This window comes from Squalius cephalus, assembly GCF_949319135.1.
Source record: "Squalius cephalus genome assembly, chromosome: 13".
Classification (NCBI taxonomy): Eukaryota; Metazoa; Chordata; class Actinopteri; order Cypriniformes; family Leuciscidae; genus Squalius; species Squalius cephalus.
The window spans coordinates 15700639-15715740 of record NC_137134.1 but is presented as its reverse complement, the minus strand read 5'-3'; the positions used below and the strand labels follow the sequence as shown (position 1 = coordinate 15715740).

The following is a 15102-nucleotide window of genomic DNA, read 5'->3' as shown; positions in this document are numbered from 1 at the left end:
TGTGTGTGTCCACCCATTAAATAACGCGGGCAGGGGTGCACACACACACACATTCTTTGTGTAGCTTGTTTGGCATTCTTTCGCGAGGACGCTCAGGCTCGTGTTCCCCAGGGCTCTGGTCCCGCTGCAGAGGCACAGCGGCGATCACAGTCATGGGGTTCGCAAATGGATCTATAAGCGGGGTTAGAGACGGGCCCAGCCTTATCTCTGCCTTCACCTGATAGATCCAGTGCCTTCTCTCAGAGTTTGGAAGCACGCGTTGCAGTTCCTTCCGCCCTGATTGAGGTACCGACACTGCAACTATCTAGTTCTGAGGAAATGGACGTTGTCAGAGTCGATGCAAGAGATTCTGAGGATTCGCCACCTCAGTCTCATGCATTCGAAGAACTGGTTGAGGTTGTGACAAGACCAGTTGAAAGACTGAGTATTGACTAGCCAGCAGATAAACAGGACATTCGTTCTAAAAGTAAACTGGACGAACTCTACCATCATGATCACAACCTCAATGCCGGGGCCTACCTTTTTTCCCCAGTGTGGAGATCGTGGGAGAAACCGGTTTCATATTGAGTTTACAGTGCACAAACATCTAATTATTCCTCTATATCTAACTATAAAGAGCACGGTTATGGGGCGATGCCAAAAGTGGAAGAGACGCTTGCGAGCTATCTCTCCCCCGAAGCTGCATCTTCCCTAAAGGCCCCGGCATTACCCACTAAGCCAGTCACAACTACATCACCACTAGTGGGTAAAGTTTATTCAGGTCAGGCTGCATCAAGCCTTCACACAATGGGTCTCATTCATGAAACACGAGCAGAACGAATTTTTGTGTAAATCGTGTGTAAAGTGGTTCTGGCGTAAATTTTCGGATTCATTAAAATGTTCGTATTTTCCAAATGTTAGTTGGTACGAAAGAAATCTACGCCTGCTCCCAGCCACGCGTAAATAGTGCGTTTAACATCCGAACGTTTTGCTCATTAATAAGGCTGCATTTTAATTCACCTTAATCGGGTACATGTTTACACAGCATTTTGAAAAAATATTATATATAGTAATTACATACGTTTTTTCTTTTTACTTTTATTATGAGAGCCAGTAATAGCATCTGCAAACGGAACACAAGTCCGCAAGTCACAAGTGTTGCAGTCAAGCTTCATGTCAAACCATTTTCTTTTCACTTCTGGGACTGTTCGATTAACAGATGAAACTCCATTAACTGCATCTGTAATATGCTGCCAACCTTCCTTTTTTTTAGGACCTGATACGCCACTATGTACACTTGAAAATAAAATGTGGCGTTTTGAATGAACTTCTGATAATAAAACTTCAATTTCTGCATCTGAGAAATCTCTCTTTTTCATTCGCTTTTGAGAAGACATGTTGAAATCCTTCGTTTGGTGTTATGCCCATATATAGTTGTCAGTCGGATTTAATGGGCGGGATTTATTGTAATTGAGAATGAGCGTGCACGCGCGTCCCATTTACGACTGATTGGAATTCATTAACACGCACACACACACACATTTCACTATCACATCTGACGTTTACGAAGTATTTGTGAACAGGAGAAGAGTTTTCGGGAAGGTCTCTTTACGCGCAAATCACTCACATATTTACTCGTATATTTGCGAATGTTTCATGAATGAGACCCATTGTCACTGCTGCAGGCCTACCAAGCTAAACTGTTAGGAGACATGGATGAGGGCGGGGGAATTGGCCCTGACGCAGTTTGTGGCTCAATCTGAGCAATATTAAAGAAAAGATTCGCCCGACGCAAATCTAAAATGGGTTGGTCTGAAGTAGCTACATTACTCATAGGTGTGGTTTGGGCGTAACGTGAAATAAACCAATCAGAGCATCATCTCGCATTCCCTTTAAGAGCAGGCGCGCTTGTTCCATGGCGGATTGCTATTATAACGGCGGATTTGCCAGGTGCACACCAGGAGCGGTTCACAGCCGAGGAGACCAACGTTCTCATCAGGGCCGTAAAAGACAGAGAAGTGACATTGTATGGGGATGGGAGAAACCCACCCAAATTAGCTTCGGTTGAACAGCCGTATAATAATTTGGGGAAATGTGTAAGCTAGATTTATGCCTATTTTTTCACAGCCTCATGGACACCACAATGATTTCCCTCAAATATTTTTCCTTGAAATTATGTATGGTTTGCAAAAATGGGAACTGCTGTGTCTGTGTGTAGATGAGAGAAGCAAAGTGTGTGCGTGTTGTGCACACGCTACATTATGGCCAAGCATGCGCCCTTAAAATAGCATCTGAATAACACGAATGACTTTAGACTAGGTTTTTCCTGGTCTGTGGCGGAATTGTTTTCTGGAACTGCAAAATAGCACCAGGGAAATTCACGCCGGAACACGCCTCCTCTTTTCGCTGAACCGCCCCCGGGAGCGCAAGTTCATTCCCTAATTTTGTGGAGGGAAAAGTCCGCTGTGCGTCGGGTGCAAAATAGGAATGATACATGCGTCGGTGTAAAAAGTCAATTGCGCTGGGTGCAAGATAGGGCCCTTTGTGTGTTCTGTGTTGTTTCTGATTTTGAGGATGAATTTTGTTGACAAAATACATTTGATTCTAATCATAATATAACATTATTGAAAAACAGATATTTTTTCAGTACAAAAAAATGCCTAAACTTTGACAAAAAGTAACTTTTATTGTTATAATTGTGATTTCTTAATATGTAGATATGAATAGAACTGGAAAAACTTGTGAAAATATGTCTTTCTGTTAGTAAAATAGCAAATGGTTTAAGTGATAATTTGTTACTTTTAAAACTGCATTTTCCAAAAGATGAGCAAAAATCTTACACTAAACCATGTCAGATAATCCATGTTATCCCATGAATGAAAGTTAGAAATGGGGGTCAAAAAGACCCCGAACAGCGCACAAGGGTTAAGACAAATGGATTTGTTGTTTGTTGTGTTTTCATATTCAAGAGATTATAAGCTAGATGCATCTTTTTTGGGTTCACATCAAATGTTCTTCAACTTTTATACATAATAAATTTGTTTATGAATAAAGATTGATCTGTTGAAAGCAGTTATTTTGAGATAGATGCCAAATGTTCTCCTCCTATTCATATTTGACATTGAGGGGGTGCATACAACATATTTGCCCACCGGCAGCACATTCAAATACAATTTTCAAGAAAAAAAACTAAAACCTGGGGAAAATAAATGCAGAACATTTTCACATAGGACACTATTAACACGACTATATTCATGAAACCATTCAGAAAAATTTGGGCACAAATGGGGTAAATGGTGTATAACTTTGTATCTAAAATGTATAAGAAAATTACAAACAAAACAAAACAAAACAAACCACTCTGAAACATCCTGTGAAATCCATGCTTGCAAAGTCTGTGCATGAAATCTGTTCTGATTCTCTGATTTGTTAACAATCTTAAGTCTGAATCAGGCTTTAATTGGTTTGAAATTGATGTCATCCTTAATATTTACATCTGAGTAGAGCTAGACATAGACATAATAAATGTATCAACGCCCTATTGGCCGCTTTTGAACGTTCCTGCGATACGTCAATGAATCCACTGACTGCTTTCTTCAGCCTTCCTTGAGGTTTGTGTTGTTCTGGTTTCACTGGCTAAAATGGGGAAAATATATAAATGAGCCACGATTAGATGACAAGCAATCAAAATGCCTGCTCTTTGGAGAGATGAGTCGTTTAGCTCTATCTGTAATTCTGTCCTGTCAGTCCTCTGATCACTGCATTGCACTGAAGACTAGGGCTGAACGATTAATCGCAATAAAACCGCACGCGATTTGGCAAAGGCTGCGATTATTTTATGCGCAGCTTGTCAGTGGAGTGCGGCTGACTGGTAGTAAATACTGCCCCATTTGAACGCCAGAGGGCGCTCTCATGCAAACACGATAAATATGCCCACCGCAGAAGTAACGTAGACTAACCATGTTCCGTACACTTTTCACCTTTCACCGCACGTCAACGGCCACTCCTCTGTTGCTGAGAGACATACAAGCTTGTGTGAGTGCTCATTCTCTGGGGAAATTCCTATTGGAGGATATATTCTTTGATTGATGTCTTTTGGACCAATAGTATTTGAGAAAAGTGGGGTAAAGTCCCTCCTCCGCCTAGGTTCGGATGCTCACAGACGTTAACGGTGTTCCGTACAGGCTGCCAACGGTGTTCCGTACAGAGCGCATACCTTGATTTTAACTGCAAAATTGACTTTAAAATCATAATTTGTGAGCTGTTTATTTATTTTAATTGTCTATTAAAGAATTACTATTTTTAAATGTTAAGATATTATGAATATAATCATCACTGCACGCAGTCTGTGTTGACTGTGTTGACAGACCTGTCTCAGTGCGAGAGTGGTGCCAAGCGGCCATTGTCCGGAATTTACGTTTAAAAATTCCCATTTCAAAGCAGTTATTCAACAAAAGGTAATATATTTAATGATTTGTGATAACATAATAATCATTTCATGAAGACTATAGCACTGTGAGAAGCATTAATCCAATTGAAATGTACATTATCACCGCTGTAATTGTCTCCCCACCTAAAGCTAATATCTGGGCTGCAGCTTGCCTACCCTCCATTAGTAGGCGCAGTGGGCGCACCTAGCAAACTTACTGAAATCTCTCTGGAACAAACGGCGGGGGATTCTCTTTCTTGGTCAGGGATAAAAGAGGGATAAATTATGATAACACACATATATAGTTTATGTATAACCTATACGTATTTATTCAGCGATCGGCGGTTAAAGGTCATCTGTACGGAACATCGTTGTGTACGGAACATGGTTAGTCTACGTTACAATAATGCGCATCATTCCAGGAAATCCCTATCACTGTAGCTGAATAAACAGAAGATTGAAACGCTTTGATTAAACATGACTTATAAATACACGACTGCCTTATTCTGTGTAAGAAGGCACATCATCTCACAGAAGGATACTCAACTGTTGTTATGAAGTGAGTTTGGAGTAAATGCATGTTATTAAATGTTGTCTGTTGTTGGACAAGAGGTTCATAAATGCTTTTCATGTTTTGGAAAGATGTTTGACGCGTGTTGTTTTTTCAAATGCACGTTATAAGTGACTCAAACTCACAGTGCTTTCAGATGGAGCAGCGTTTACAGAGCCGTACATCAATGACAAACTGCAAATAAAAAATAATCGCAGCCTTTGTGAGTTTAAAATCGCGATAAGCCATCTCGATTTAAGTGCGATTACATGTAAAGTGTGATTAATCGTTCAGCCCTACTGAAGACTCACTTGCCATTTACATTAGTCCATATAAACTACAATATATGCTCATACCTCATAAGAATCATGTAAACATTTTATTATCTCTTATAAAGTCTAATTTTAATAACTAAATTCCGTTATGATAATAACCGTTACCACTAGCTATTAGGCTAATAGTTTTACTTTGGTGGCCACCTACCTGTCAACATAATGTTATAATAAACAAATATGACCAAAAACAACTGTTCAGTCTTACCTGTGAAAGGTAATTCCCCAAGATCTGGTTTGGATCGTTCGACGGTTTGTAAAACCTCAAAATAGTCAGGCACTGTTTCTTCAGTCCACTTATTAGAGTTACGGCAAGTTGTCTGGAGGAATATGGCGGTGCCGTTGACGTACGATCCAACGGCCAATACAATGCATCTATGTATTTATTATGTCTATGGTGCCAATCACAACACACTGGGCTAGCAAACCAATCACAGCACATTTTGTATTTCGGAAGGAGGGGCTTCATCGAAACAGGAAATAAATGGCGCGTTCTAGCCAGACTAGGTAGAGAGGTGCTGTAATAATGTAAAATATGTGAAACAATATTTTCTTTTGACCAATCAACCATGAAAGCATATTTTAGTAAACCCCCAAAACAAAATCAAGACTTCGTAAAAGGGCATTATTATAGGACCCCTTTAAAGCAATCCACACATCAGTAACTTGCAGGGTGTTTATTAGTGTTACTTGCATTACAACAGTGGTAAAATTAAATTAAATTGTCAAAGAACAATCAATTCAGCATGATCAATTCCACACAGCTCACATTTTCTTAAGAAAATGTGAAATGTAATTCTTCATGTCTTATTCTTCCTTGAAATGTTTCTGGATCCAGGAGAGAATGTCCTCATCGATATGAATGGAAAGAGTTCCGTCTGGATTGATGGGAACAGCGACAGGGAGACGAATATCCATCCTTGACAGTGTCATCTAGAGTACCAGGGACAAAAATAATTAGTTATGTTTTCTTATTATATCTCTGTGAGAGTCATAATTTAACTGAAAACTATTTCACCTCTGGAATCCTAGCAATGACATTCAAGGATCTCTGAGTTGGCAAGGCTGCAGTCAGTTCAATCTCTTTCTCACTGTTCGTGGCTCTTTCTAGTCTAAAGCCCGTCTGGAAAGCCGCCATAAGGATGTGCTTAGACAGTCTAATTGTGAAGGGATGCACAAAGAAGAGCAGATTAAACCAGTGCCATTTTTTAAACTATTCAATACATTTGTCATTCAGTGTTGCTGAACATTACTTTTTGGCGTATGTGGTGACAATTATTGGCAGCCTCTCCCATTCCAGCTCTAGACGTACAGCAGGGAATTCTCCCAGGACACCGGCTTCAGCTTTAGCAGTGACTGCATACTGTTGGCATTCCTGACCCCAAGCAACCTTGGCCTGAAGGACATTTGTGTTCAAAATATGGTATTGATGTAAATTATTTCACTTGAGAAATTAATTTTGATAATAGTTCCAGTCTTACAGTGGCTTTGTGCTTGCTCAGCACGGCACCATCAGCACAGATCTTCAGGTTGTCATTTTCAGCGATGGAGGAAACAACGAGCTGCACTCTTGCTGTTGGCTTGTCAAAGTAAGCAGCAAGTTGGTAGCCCAGCAGCTTTTGGTCAACTCTCACAGCACGGGCAATGACAGCAAAAACAGGTGGAAGATCATTTCCGAGGAACTTAGCCTGAAAGCATATACCATAATCAATTTAAGTGGATTTTAGTACAAAATGTCACCTTTGGGTTATATGTTATTAATGACACTAATTGATTCACCTGTTTCTGTAGAGCCTCAAAGCTAGATGCAGTGCTTCCACTGCTTACTGCCTTTGAGGCACCATGGGGTGCCATGAACTGCGAGCAAAACACATTATAGACATGAAAACTGATAATCTAAAGAAACAAGATTTTTAACAAAATTATTTTTTAGTATAGTTACCCGGTCTTTGTGGAACTTCTTGAAGGGCTCCATGATGGTGGCAGTCTGAAAATCCATATAAAATGACTAACTGTAAATTAATATTTATAACAAATATTGGCTACCTAATCAACACGCTACATTCCACGTCCTCACCTTACTCACACGAGAGCTGGACATGGAGGAGCTTGAACTGCTGCTGCTGCTGCTCCTGCTCCTGCGGCTGCTACTGCTGCTTTCAGAAGAGACGGGTGCATTTTTATCTTCAGTCTCCAGGATTTCCCTCAGTTTCAACAGGAAGGCCTTTCCTTCTGGAGTATCCTCATCAATGAGACTGATTTGCTTAAGGAGCCTCTCAGCAGCTCTAGGACCAACTTGGACTTCAAGCTCCAGTCTTTCAACTGCAGGACCTTCAGCTAAAGCCAAAATGACAATTATAATTTTGTCTGAAAACATTTGAGTTTAATCAATGTAATCTTCTCTGAATGAATACCTCTTGTCAGTGCAGCACGGGCTGAGTGCTGTCCAATTATGTAGAAAAGAGGAGAATTTCTGATAAAAGCAGCATTGTGAGAGTGCACCTCAACGCACCCCTTGATTTCAATGTATGGGACAGCAAGACAGAGAGTCTTGTGAAATGGAGCTGCAGCTCTCACGGGAGTCTCATCTGGAATTTCAGAGGACTGAAAAGAATAATTAAGTATTATAACAAGCCTTGCTATTTAAAAAACTTAAAACAAATGAATGCTTTGCATACTAACACATATCCATCATATGTGTGTTCAAAATTTACCAAATAATCAGCAAGAGTGGCCTCCTCGGGTACTAAGGGAACAGTCCTTTCAGCGTTGGGCTCTTCAATGTTTCTGACCACAGCAAGAGTCTCAAAGCTGTTGGAACAAGAAAAATGTGGTCACATCTCACTTTCAGAAACCTTTTAAGTTATTTATGAATTGATTCAGAATGTTTTCTACACTGGTCTGACTAAGATTGCATTACCTCACATCAGCAATGTGTTCAGGAAGCTCAACAGGCAGAGCCTCCACCTTGTAGTTGCCCTTGAGAATGTCTGCTCTTGCAACCACTTTTCCAGGGACAATTGTACGGATCTTCCCTCTTGCCATAACAGCAGCTTGGATCAAGGCAGTGTTCACTCCCATCACAGCAAAGGTCTGGAGAGCAATACTGAAATAAGAATAAGGGAGATTGTTTGTTAAACTGTTGTTGTGTACATTATATCTCATCTTCATGAATGTAGCTGCAAAAGTGTACCTTGGTCTAGCTTCAGCTTGGAGTTGAACATCAGTCTTCTTGAGTTGGTCAAGAGTCATAGTCTCAATCTGCTCAGGGAGAGGAGGTGTAATGGTGGCCTTAACTAGAGGGATGAACAGAGCAACATCAAACTTCAAAGTGACACTCTCATATCCAAGGTAAGATAAAACAATTCTAAGAAAAAAAACCATACCATTGAGACTTGCAGCAGCAACAGCAGCAGTGTACAAACTGAGCTCCATGGGCAAACCAACTGCTGTTGGCAAGATACGACGCACTTCAGATGCAAGCAGGGGTTTGGCATACTGGAAGGCAACTCCTTCCTGCAAAGCTTTAAGGACACGCTTCAACTGTTCACGTGGTTTGGGTCCAGTGACCATCTGGGGATAGTGTTTATGAGAAACTTAATTCTAATTGTGAGAATTTTTTTAGACAGATCACAAAAAATATATTAATGAGAGAGAAGGCATAAAGTACAACACAGTACCGGTATTGCTTCTTCAATGATGGTCTTGTCAATGTTGAAATAAGCCACTTCTTGTCCAAGTAATTTGATATAGGCTGATGCCAGTGGCTGATTGGTTGGAAAGTCCTTCCAGTTTGTGAGCTTGAGGTGTTAAAACAGAGAAGTTATATACATTTTGCCTATATCATGTTTATAATATTACTTAAAAGTACACTTAATTATACTGTACACTGGACATGAAAGCTTACAGCTCTCAGGGTGTGCTTGATCCTTGTGATACGGTCAACACTTTCATCTGCAGCAGGAGATTTCAGAAGAGCCTCCTGGATTCCTTCAGTTCTCACACCGATCTGTTTGAAAGGATCAATTGAGTGAAGACTGAAAATATTTTAAAACAATGAATCAGTTTTTTTAAGTCTAGGTTGTCCCACCTCAAGAACATCAGCAGCAGCTCCAGCCAGGTAAGCACGTGCTTTAGCTACAACAGCTCTAGGCAGGATGGTTGCGGCATCATTGATCATGTAGGCACTACCAGCAGCTCCAATCATAAGTGGAGCTGCACAGAGATAGAGGTAAGAATACATTAATTTTTTTTTACACATTTTAAGAAACACCCAAGAAAACATTTTTTAGCTCTCTCTCAAACATGTCAAGACTCACTATGATAGAAGTCCAGCTGAATGGCTCTGCTGAAACGGAAGCTAAGCCTGTCCAGTTTGCGATTCATGAGCTTGATGGCAACATTAGCTGCACCCGCACTGAAATGGACAACTATGATTACCTCTGGCTTGTGCTCATTTTATGTGATGAAGTAAAATATGTTCGAAAAAAAATTGTTCTTACACAGATGCCATATCCGGAGCAGTGATTCTGGTCAAGGACTTGATGTGAGAATAGGCAAAGCTTGCAACATGCATGTTAGTCTCAGTCTTCAAGGCACCAGCAAGATTGGAGACGAGAGCCACTGAGGGCTTGGACTCAAACAACACAATACAAGCAACCATACGCACTTCAGGGTGGAGAGCCCTGTCCAATACAAGCTGCAGGGCCACTGGCTGAACCTGAGGCAGAAAACAAGGTTTGTATATTATTGAATGACAATTTGTGTAATCTTTTATGATAATAATATCCTACAAAGTCTGACACTTACCAGTTTGGGCTCTTTCTTGGCAATGTTCCTCAGGGCCAATATGGCATCAACCTGGACTCTAAGAGGCAGAGAAGTAGCTGCAGTTGTCAGTCCAGGTAGGAGCTTCATGATGGGTTTAAGACTAGCAGGGTGACCAGCATTGCCCAGAACTTTCAGAGCCAAAGTGATTTCAGGAATGTCATTCTTAGAAATGGCCTCTGCAGCAATATCATGGATGGGCTGAGGAGTTTGAGGCACATACAGTTAGACAAATATCAAATATTATAGTATGTCCATGACAGAAATTTGTGGATATCTTGAGGTGTTTACCTTGAGGAGCTCGGAGGAGCAAGTGGGAACAGCAACACAGTGTTTGGCAATCATGGAACCATATCCAAGCATGACGACTTCACGAAGAGCTGGGATTGTGGCGATTTTCTCGTGCATAGCCAAACTCTGTTCAGCAACATACAGAAATGATTCATTTGATTTTGGTCATATTTGAAGAACAGCATTTTGAGTATAGTAAGGTATACCCACAGCTGTCAACTGGATGGTGTCCAAATCAGCAGTGATCATTTGCAGAGCAACCACAAGAGCCTGAATGAACTCAGGAATGGTAAGTTCACCAGCCAGAAACTTCTCCTTGATGAATTTTACAATGACTGGTGTGCCAACAGCAGGAAGAGCATCCAGAAGCCAGCGCCTAACAGATTAATTGTTTTCAAAATATGTTCATAATAAAAAAAATCCTTGAACTATATTCCTATGAACTTATTGCTCAAACATTGTACCTGTAAACTGGTTTGTCCTTGAACTGAGCCCAGATAGCCTCAATATTCTCATAGGTGGCAACACGCAGGAGCTGGATGAGCTCAACAAACTTAAGTGGAGCATCATCATGGACCATGGCCACATTGTTTTCAACAAGGTGCTTTAAGACCTCGATAATCTAGAAAAAGTAAGGGAAACACTTAGATGACGTCTTCATGGATCAAAGGCTTTGACTTGGAGACTGTTAAAGATGTCAAGTAATGAATTATACCTGAGCTGGTGCATCACTGATCTTCAGGAGTTGAATGGGGGTCTGAAGAATTTCAGTTGAAAACTCATACTGCAGGGATCCACGGGCCAAGTAATCAGCATTGATTGGAACAACAGGCGTATTGCCCATCTCAACAAAAGTCAAGGTTTGTCTGAAAAAAAATTATTTCTTTATTTCTTAGTAATATTTTTACTTCATATTTTTAAGAGAAATCTCACAGAGGATCAATCTTACTTTGCTTCCATCTGGGCAGCACCATGGATCTCATTGAAGGGTGAAAACTGATGCACTTCCTCAACTGTTGCTTCAGCGATCAGTACACCGGCGGCAGATGGTTTCATGATGTAGTTGTAAGATGCCGTTTCAATCAGACTCTTGACCCTCTTTTGGGAGAAAGGTATGTGACCATTTGACTCTTGGCATTTTCATTATATTGAGTAAATATTTCAATTCTTTCCAGTCTTCTTCATTACCTTTGTGCATTCAGCACACCTCTCAGTGTACGCCAAACCGACGTCCTTCATGATTCTCTCCTGACAGTGGCTCAGATCCTTAGACTTGGTGACAATAACATGGTTGGCCTTTGGATCCTCACTGATGACATAGTGGGTCCTGCACACTCCCTGAACTCCAGCCTTGAAGGACAAGTCAAAAAATTAGATTGCAGAACTCAAAATAGATCAAAAACGTACTAGGATAATTTTCTCACCTCTTGCAGCTCATAGATGTTCTGGGTCTTCTTGAGGTTGAGCTGAAGCATGTTGAGGATTCCTCTGTGCAGGTTCAGTACTGTAGGGGAGACTCCTGCAGGGGCGAATACCTTTCCAACCACACCATTAGCATACTCAAACTTGATGGGAATCTGAAGCTCAGCAGCCAGAGCTGAGGTGAGCTTAGTGGCAGGAACAAATGGATCCTTGGGCCAAATGCCAGCATACTCGTGGAGTAGAGGATCCATGAGCTGTAAGGAAACATTTTTACTTTAAATGAGGGTATTGCTGCTATTGTAACTAAATCTTGCTAACACTTTTTTCCCCCCTTTTTTTCTGTCAGTGTGGAAGACCTACAGTGTTTACAGTTCTCAATGGTCATTACCTTCATCATGAAGGTGTTCTCTGTCACGGCACTGAGGTGAACCTTGCTGCTGACTTTTACTCCTGCTCTGGCCAGACCTTCTTGAGGAAGACCACCCAAGAGCAGAGCCTCATACTTGTACACATAGGTCTTATCAGGGGCAAACTCAGGAACTGAAAAGTGTACAGAATTTGTGATCTTATGCTGCGTTCCAGGCAGGTTTTTGAGCTCGTAAATCACGACTTCAAACCACGACTCACGACCTTGTAGCGTTCCAGGCAACCTGTAACCCGTGTTTTTCCAACCTTATACCCGTGAAAGTGCACTGGAACGGCAGTCAAACCCGTGACTTCCCACCCGTGAACTCGTACTAGATCGATGTACTCCCAGTTACGGGTTGGAAAAACACGGGTTACAGGTTGCCTGGAACGCGGCATAAGTCAATTACTTTTACTGGTCATTACGTTTAAGCAATAATGAAGTCTAAATTACCACTTAAAACTCATTTGCCATATCATATTACTTACCAAGGTTGATCTGTTGAGTTGCTGAAAGAAACAGAAAAAAATATTCTATGAAAATCTTGTTTTAAATTTGGTTTTCAAGAGGTTTTTAATTTTCCAAACAAGTTATTCTATAGAGCTAAAAAGAGAGAGAGAAGGAACAATATATAAATATATTTCGACTTACCCACAAGGGCTACAGTCAGGGCAAGCACAACAGCTCTCATGGCTGATGGTGTGTGAAGAGCTCCTCAGAGAAACAGACCTTTTATAGCATTTTCTTGCTGACCTAGTACTAATTATTAAATTAATTATTAACCAATGTCTTTAAAGGAATATCAAATTGTACACAAGACAAGACTTCTGTCAACTTATTTTAATCTAAATATCAGTAGAGGTTAGGTTACCCTGGCCTGTCATCATGTCATTCTTCAGCCAATGTCCACAGTGAAATCATGCTGATCATTTGTCTTTTATGTTCAAAAGGGTGATTTTTTTTTCTCTATCATATAAAATAATGCTGGAGCAACAAAATTATCTATGGAGGTATATTACAGAAAACATATTCAGTATTATTGTACATTTTTATACAAATAATAATTGTGGTTAACAGCCTTGGATTGAAGGCAAATCGTAGCTATCAGTTTTGGGTTAGGTTACCCTGGCCTTTAATCTAAAATCTTGTTAAAGTCCATATTTATACATTTTTATGTAAAGACTGGTGAAATAACATTGGATGAACTTTGGAACTAGACGTGGAGTGATCTGTGGACAGTTTTATAATTGTTAATACAAGTAATATTTGTTAAACACATGAAGAAAAACTATTAGTGCAAACTACAAAGAAAACAGCAGTATTACAGAAAAAGTATTCAACAGCAGTAGACTGCATATGAGCTTGGCACCTCGTATTAAAAAGTCAACAGTGATAGAAACAGTGGCGGCCGGTCAATAGGGGGTACTGGGGTGCCGTCCCCTTCAGGTTAGCCAGAGAAGAAGGCTACTTCAATGTGTTAAAAATAAGATAACTATATATTGCAAAATAATTATGAAATAACATTATTTGTAGTATTAATAGTCATAATATTCGATTGGTAGTCATGATAGCACATCTTAAAAAAATAAAAATTGTATTTCGTTTGTTTTGTGTGTGCGGGTATGGACAAATGGTTGTCTATAAACTTTTGAAACGCTTGTGACTTTAGGCTGAGCTCTAATTGGCTTATTTCAGATTGTCCTCGGGGCGCAGAGCGCTGCACCCCAGACCCTCCTACTTTTGATTTTAGCGAATCAATATAGGGTAAATGTCGAACGTCACATGACCAAACCGGAATACTGGGCTGCGTTCAGCCCCAACAAAAAGTTGCAAAACGTTTTTTAAATGGAAATGGTGGTGCGTTGAACATCCTGTTCTGATGACGCAAGAGTTGCAACTATGGCAGCTGAGAAGGCCATTCTTTGTGTTCTTTTTGAAGAATTTTGGAGTCTGATGAAATCGGTATAAATACGTGTTTAATACTGCAAAATACGCTCAATGTTACAGTCAATGCCCTTGCCATTCAGAATAAAAGAGAACATCCCATTCGAGTGTCGTATAAAACTCATACGACAAACATGTCTTCAAATATCTTCAATTGTTGCATATACCGAGCTGCAGCGGACACATTTGTAAAGGTCTTTACTTGGACCCATTGTGCGAGCTGTCTCTTTAATACCGCGTGGTTTATATACATGTTGCTTCTGATTGGGCTGACATTTTTGACACATCCACCAAACGCAAACAAGAGAAAACATATCTCAAACCCCTTTGCACACCGTTTCCAGGAAACATCTCATTCAACCCGGAAACCGTAGCAAAACGTTGCACACCAGTTTGAGTTTGAATGTGCTCCTGGTCTCATCACATCCGCTTGTCAGAGAAAGTGTTAACAACAGAATGAAGTGATGCCGATATCTATGGACTTTTTAGGTAATCAGCTAACCTACCTGGTTCACTGGTTTTTATTCTATTTAAATATCTAAACGTTAGTGTGAAGAAGAAAAATGAACAAACTTTTAGATATCACTCTGCATATGCGAGGGACATTGGTTATGCTCATCTTTGCTCGCTCCTTTTAAGTTATCTTGAGTAAAACAGCTACACATACAAAAGGCCTGAACCGTAAGTGATGCGATCTGTTTTACAGAATACGGAAGTTAAGTTGCACATAACCCCTATTGTTTTTATATATTTTGGCCCTTATAAGAAAAAGCTATCATTTGCTGTCACTCTAACCTCTCTCTATAAAATCTCTCCCTCTGATTTTGAGGCATAGGCAATAGAGCTGGTAAGTCCTGCCCCTTCCGCTAACCCCACTGGACCTCTAGATTGAAAAATCATCAATGCAAGTGAATGTGAGAAA

General features: G+C 40.4%; 1 protein-coding gene across 1 annotated transcript; it reads right to left on the bottom strand.

Annotated features, from left to right (window-relative positions):
* Positions 1-6078: 6078 nt before the first annotated feature.
* LOC307170320 (vitellogenin-like) lies at positions 6079-12927 on the bottom strand (the record flags this gene model as incomplete). Its single annotated transcript, XM_079891411.1, has 28 exons — positions 6079-6223; positions 6309-6447; positions 6544-6686; positions 6772-6978; positions 7070-7147; positions 7233-7277; positions 7368-7627; positions 7705-7894; positions 8005-8101; positions 8211-8396; positions 8484-8586; positions 8677-8863; positions 8971-9090; positions 9198-9299; positions 9381-9505; positions 9610-9707; positions 9793-10010; positions 10100-10318; positions 10409-10534; positions 10619-10784; positions 10873-11030; positions 11124-11274; positions 11358-11506; positions 11597-11758; positions 11833-12084; positions 12219-12370; positions 12725-12745; positions 12888-12927. The coding sequence occupies 28 exons, from the start codon at positions 12925-12927 to the stop codon at positions 6098-6100; spliced, it is 4020 nt and encodes a 1339-aa protein (XP_079747537.1). The 3' UTR covers positions 6079-6097.
* Positions 12928-15102: the final 2175 nt, after the last annotated feature.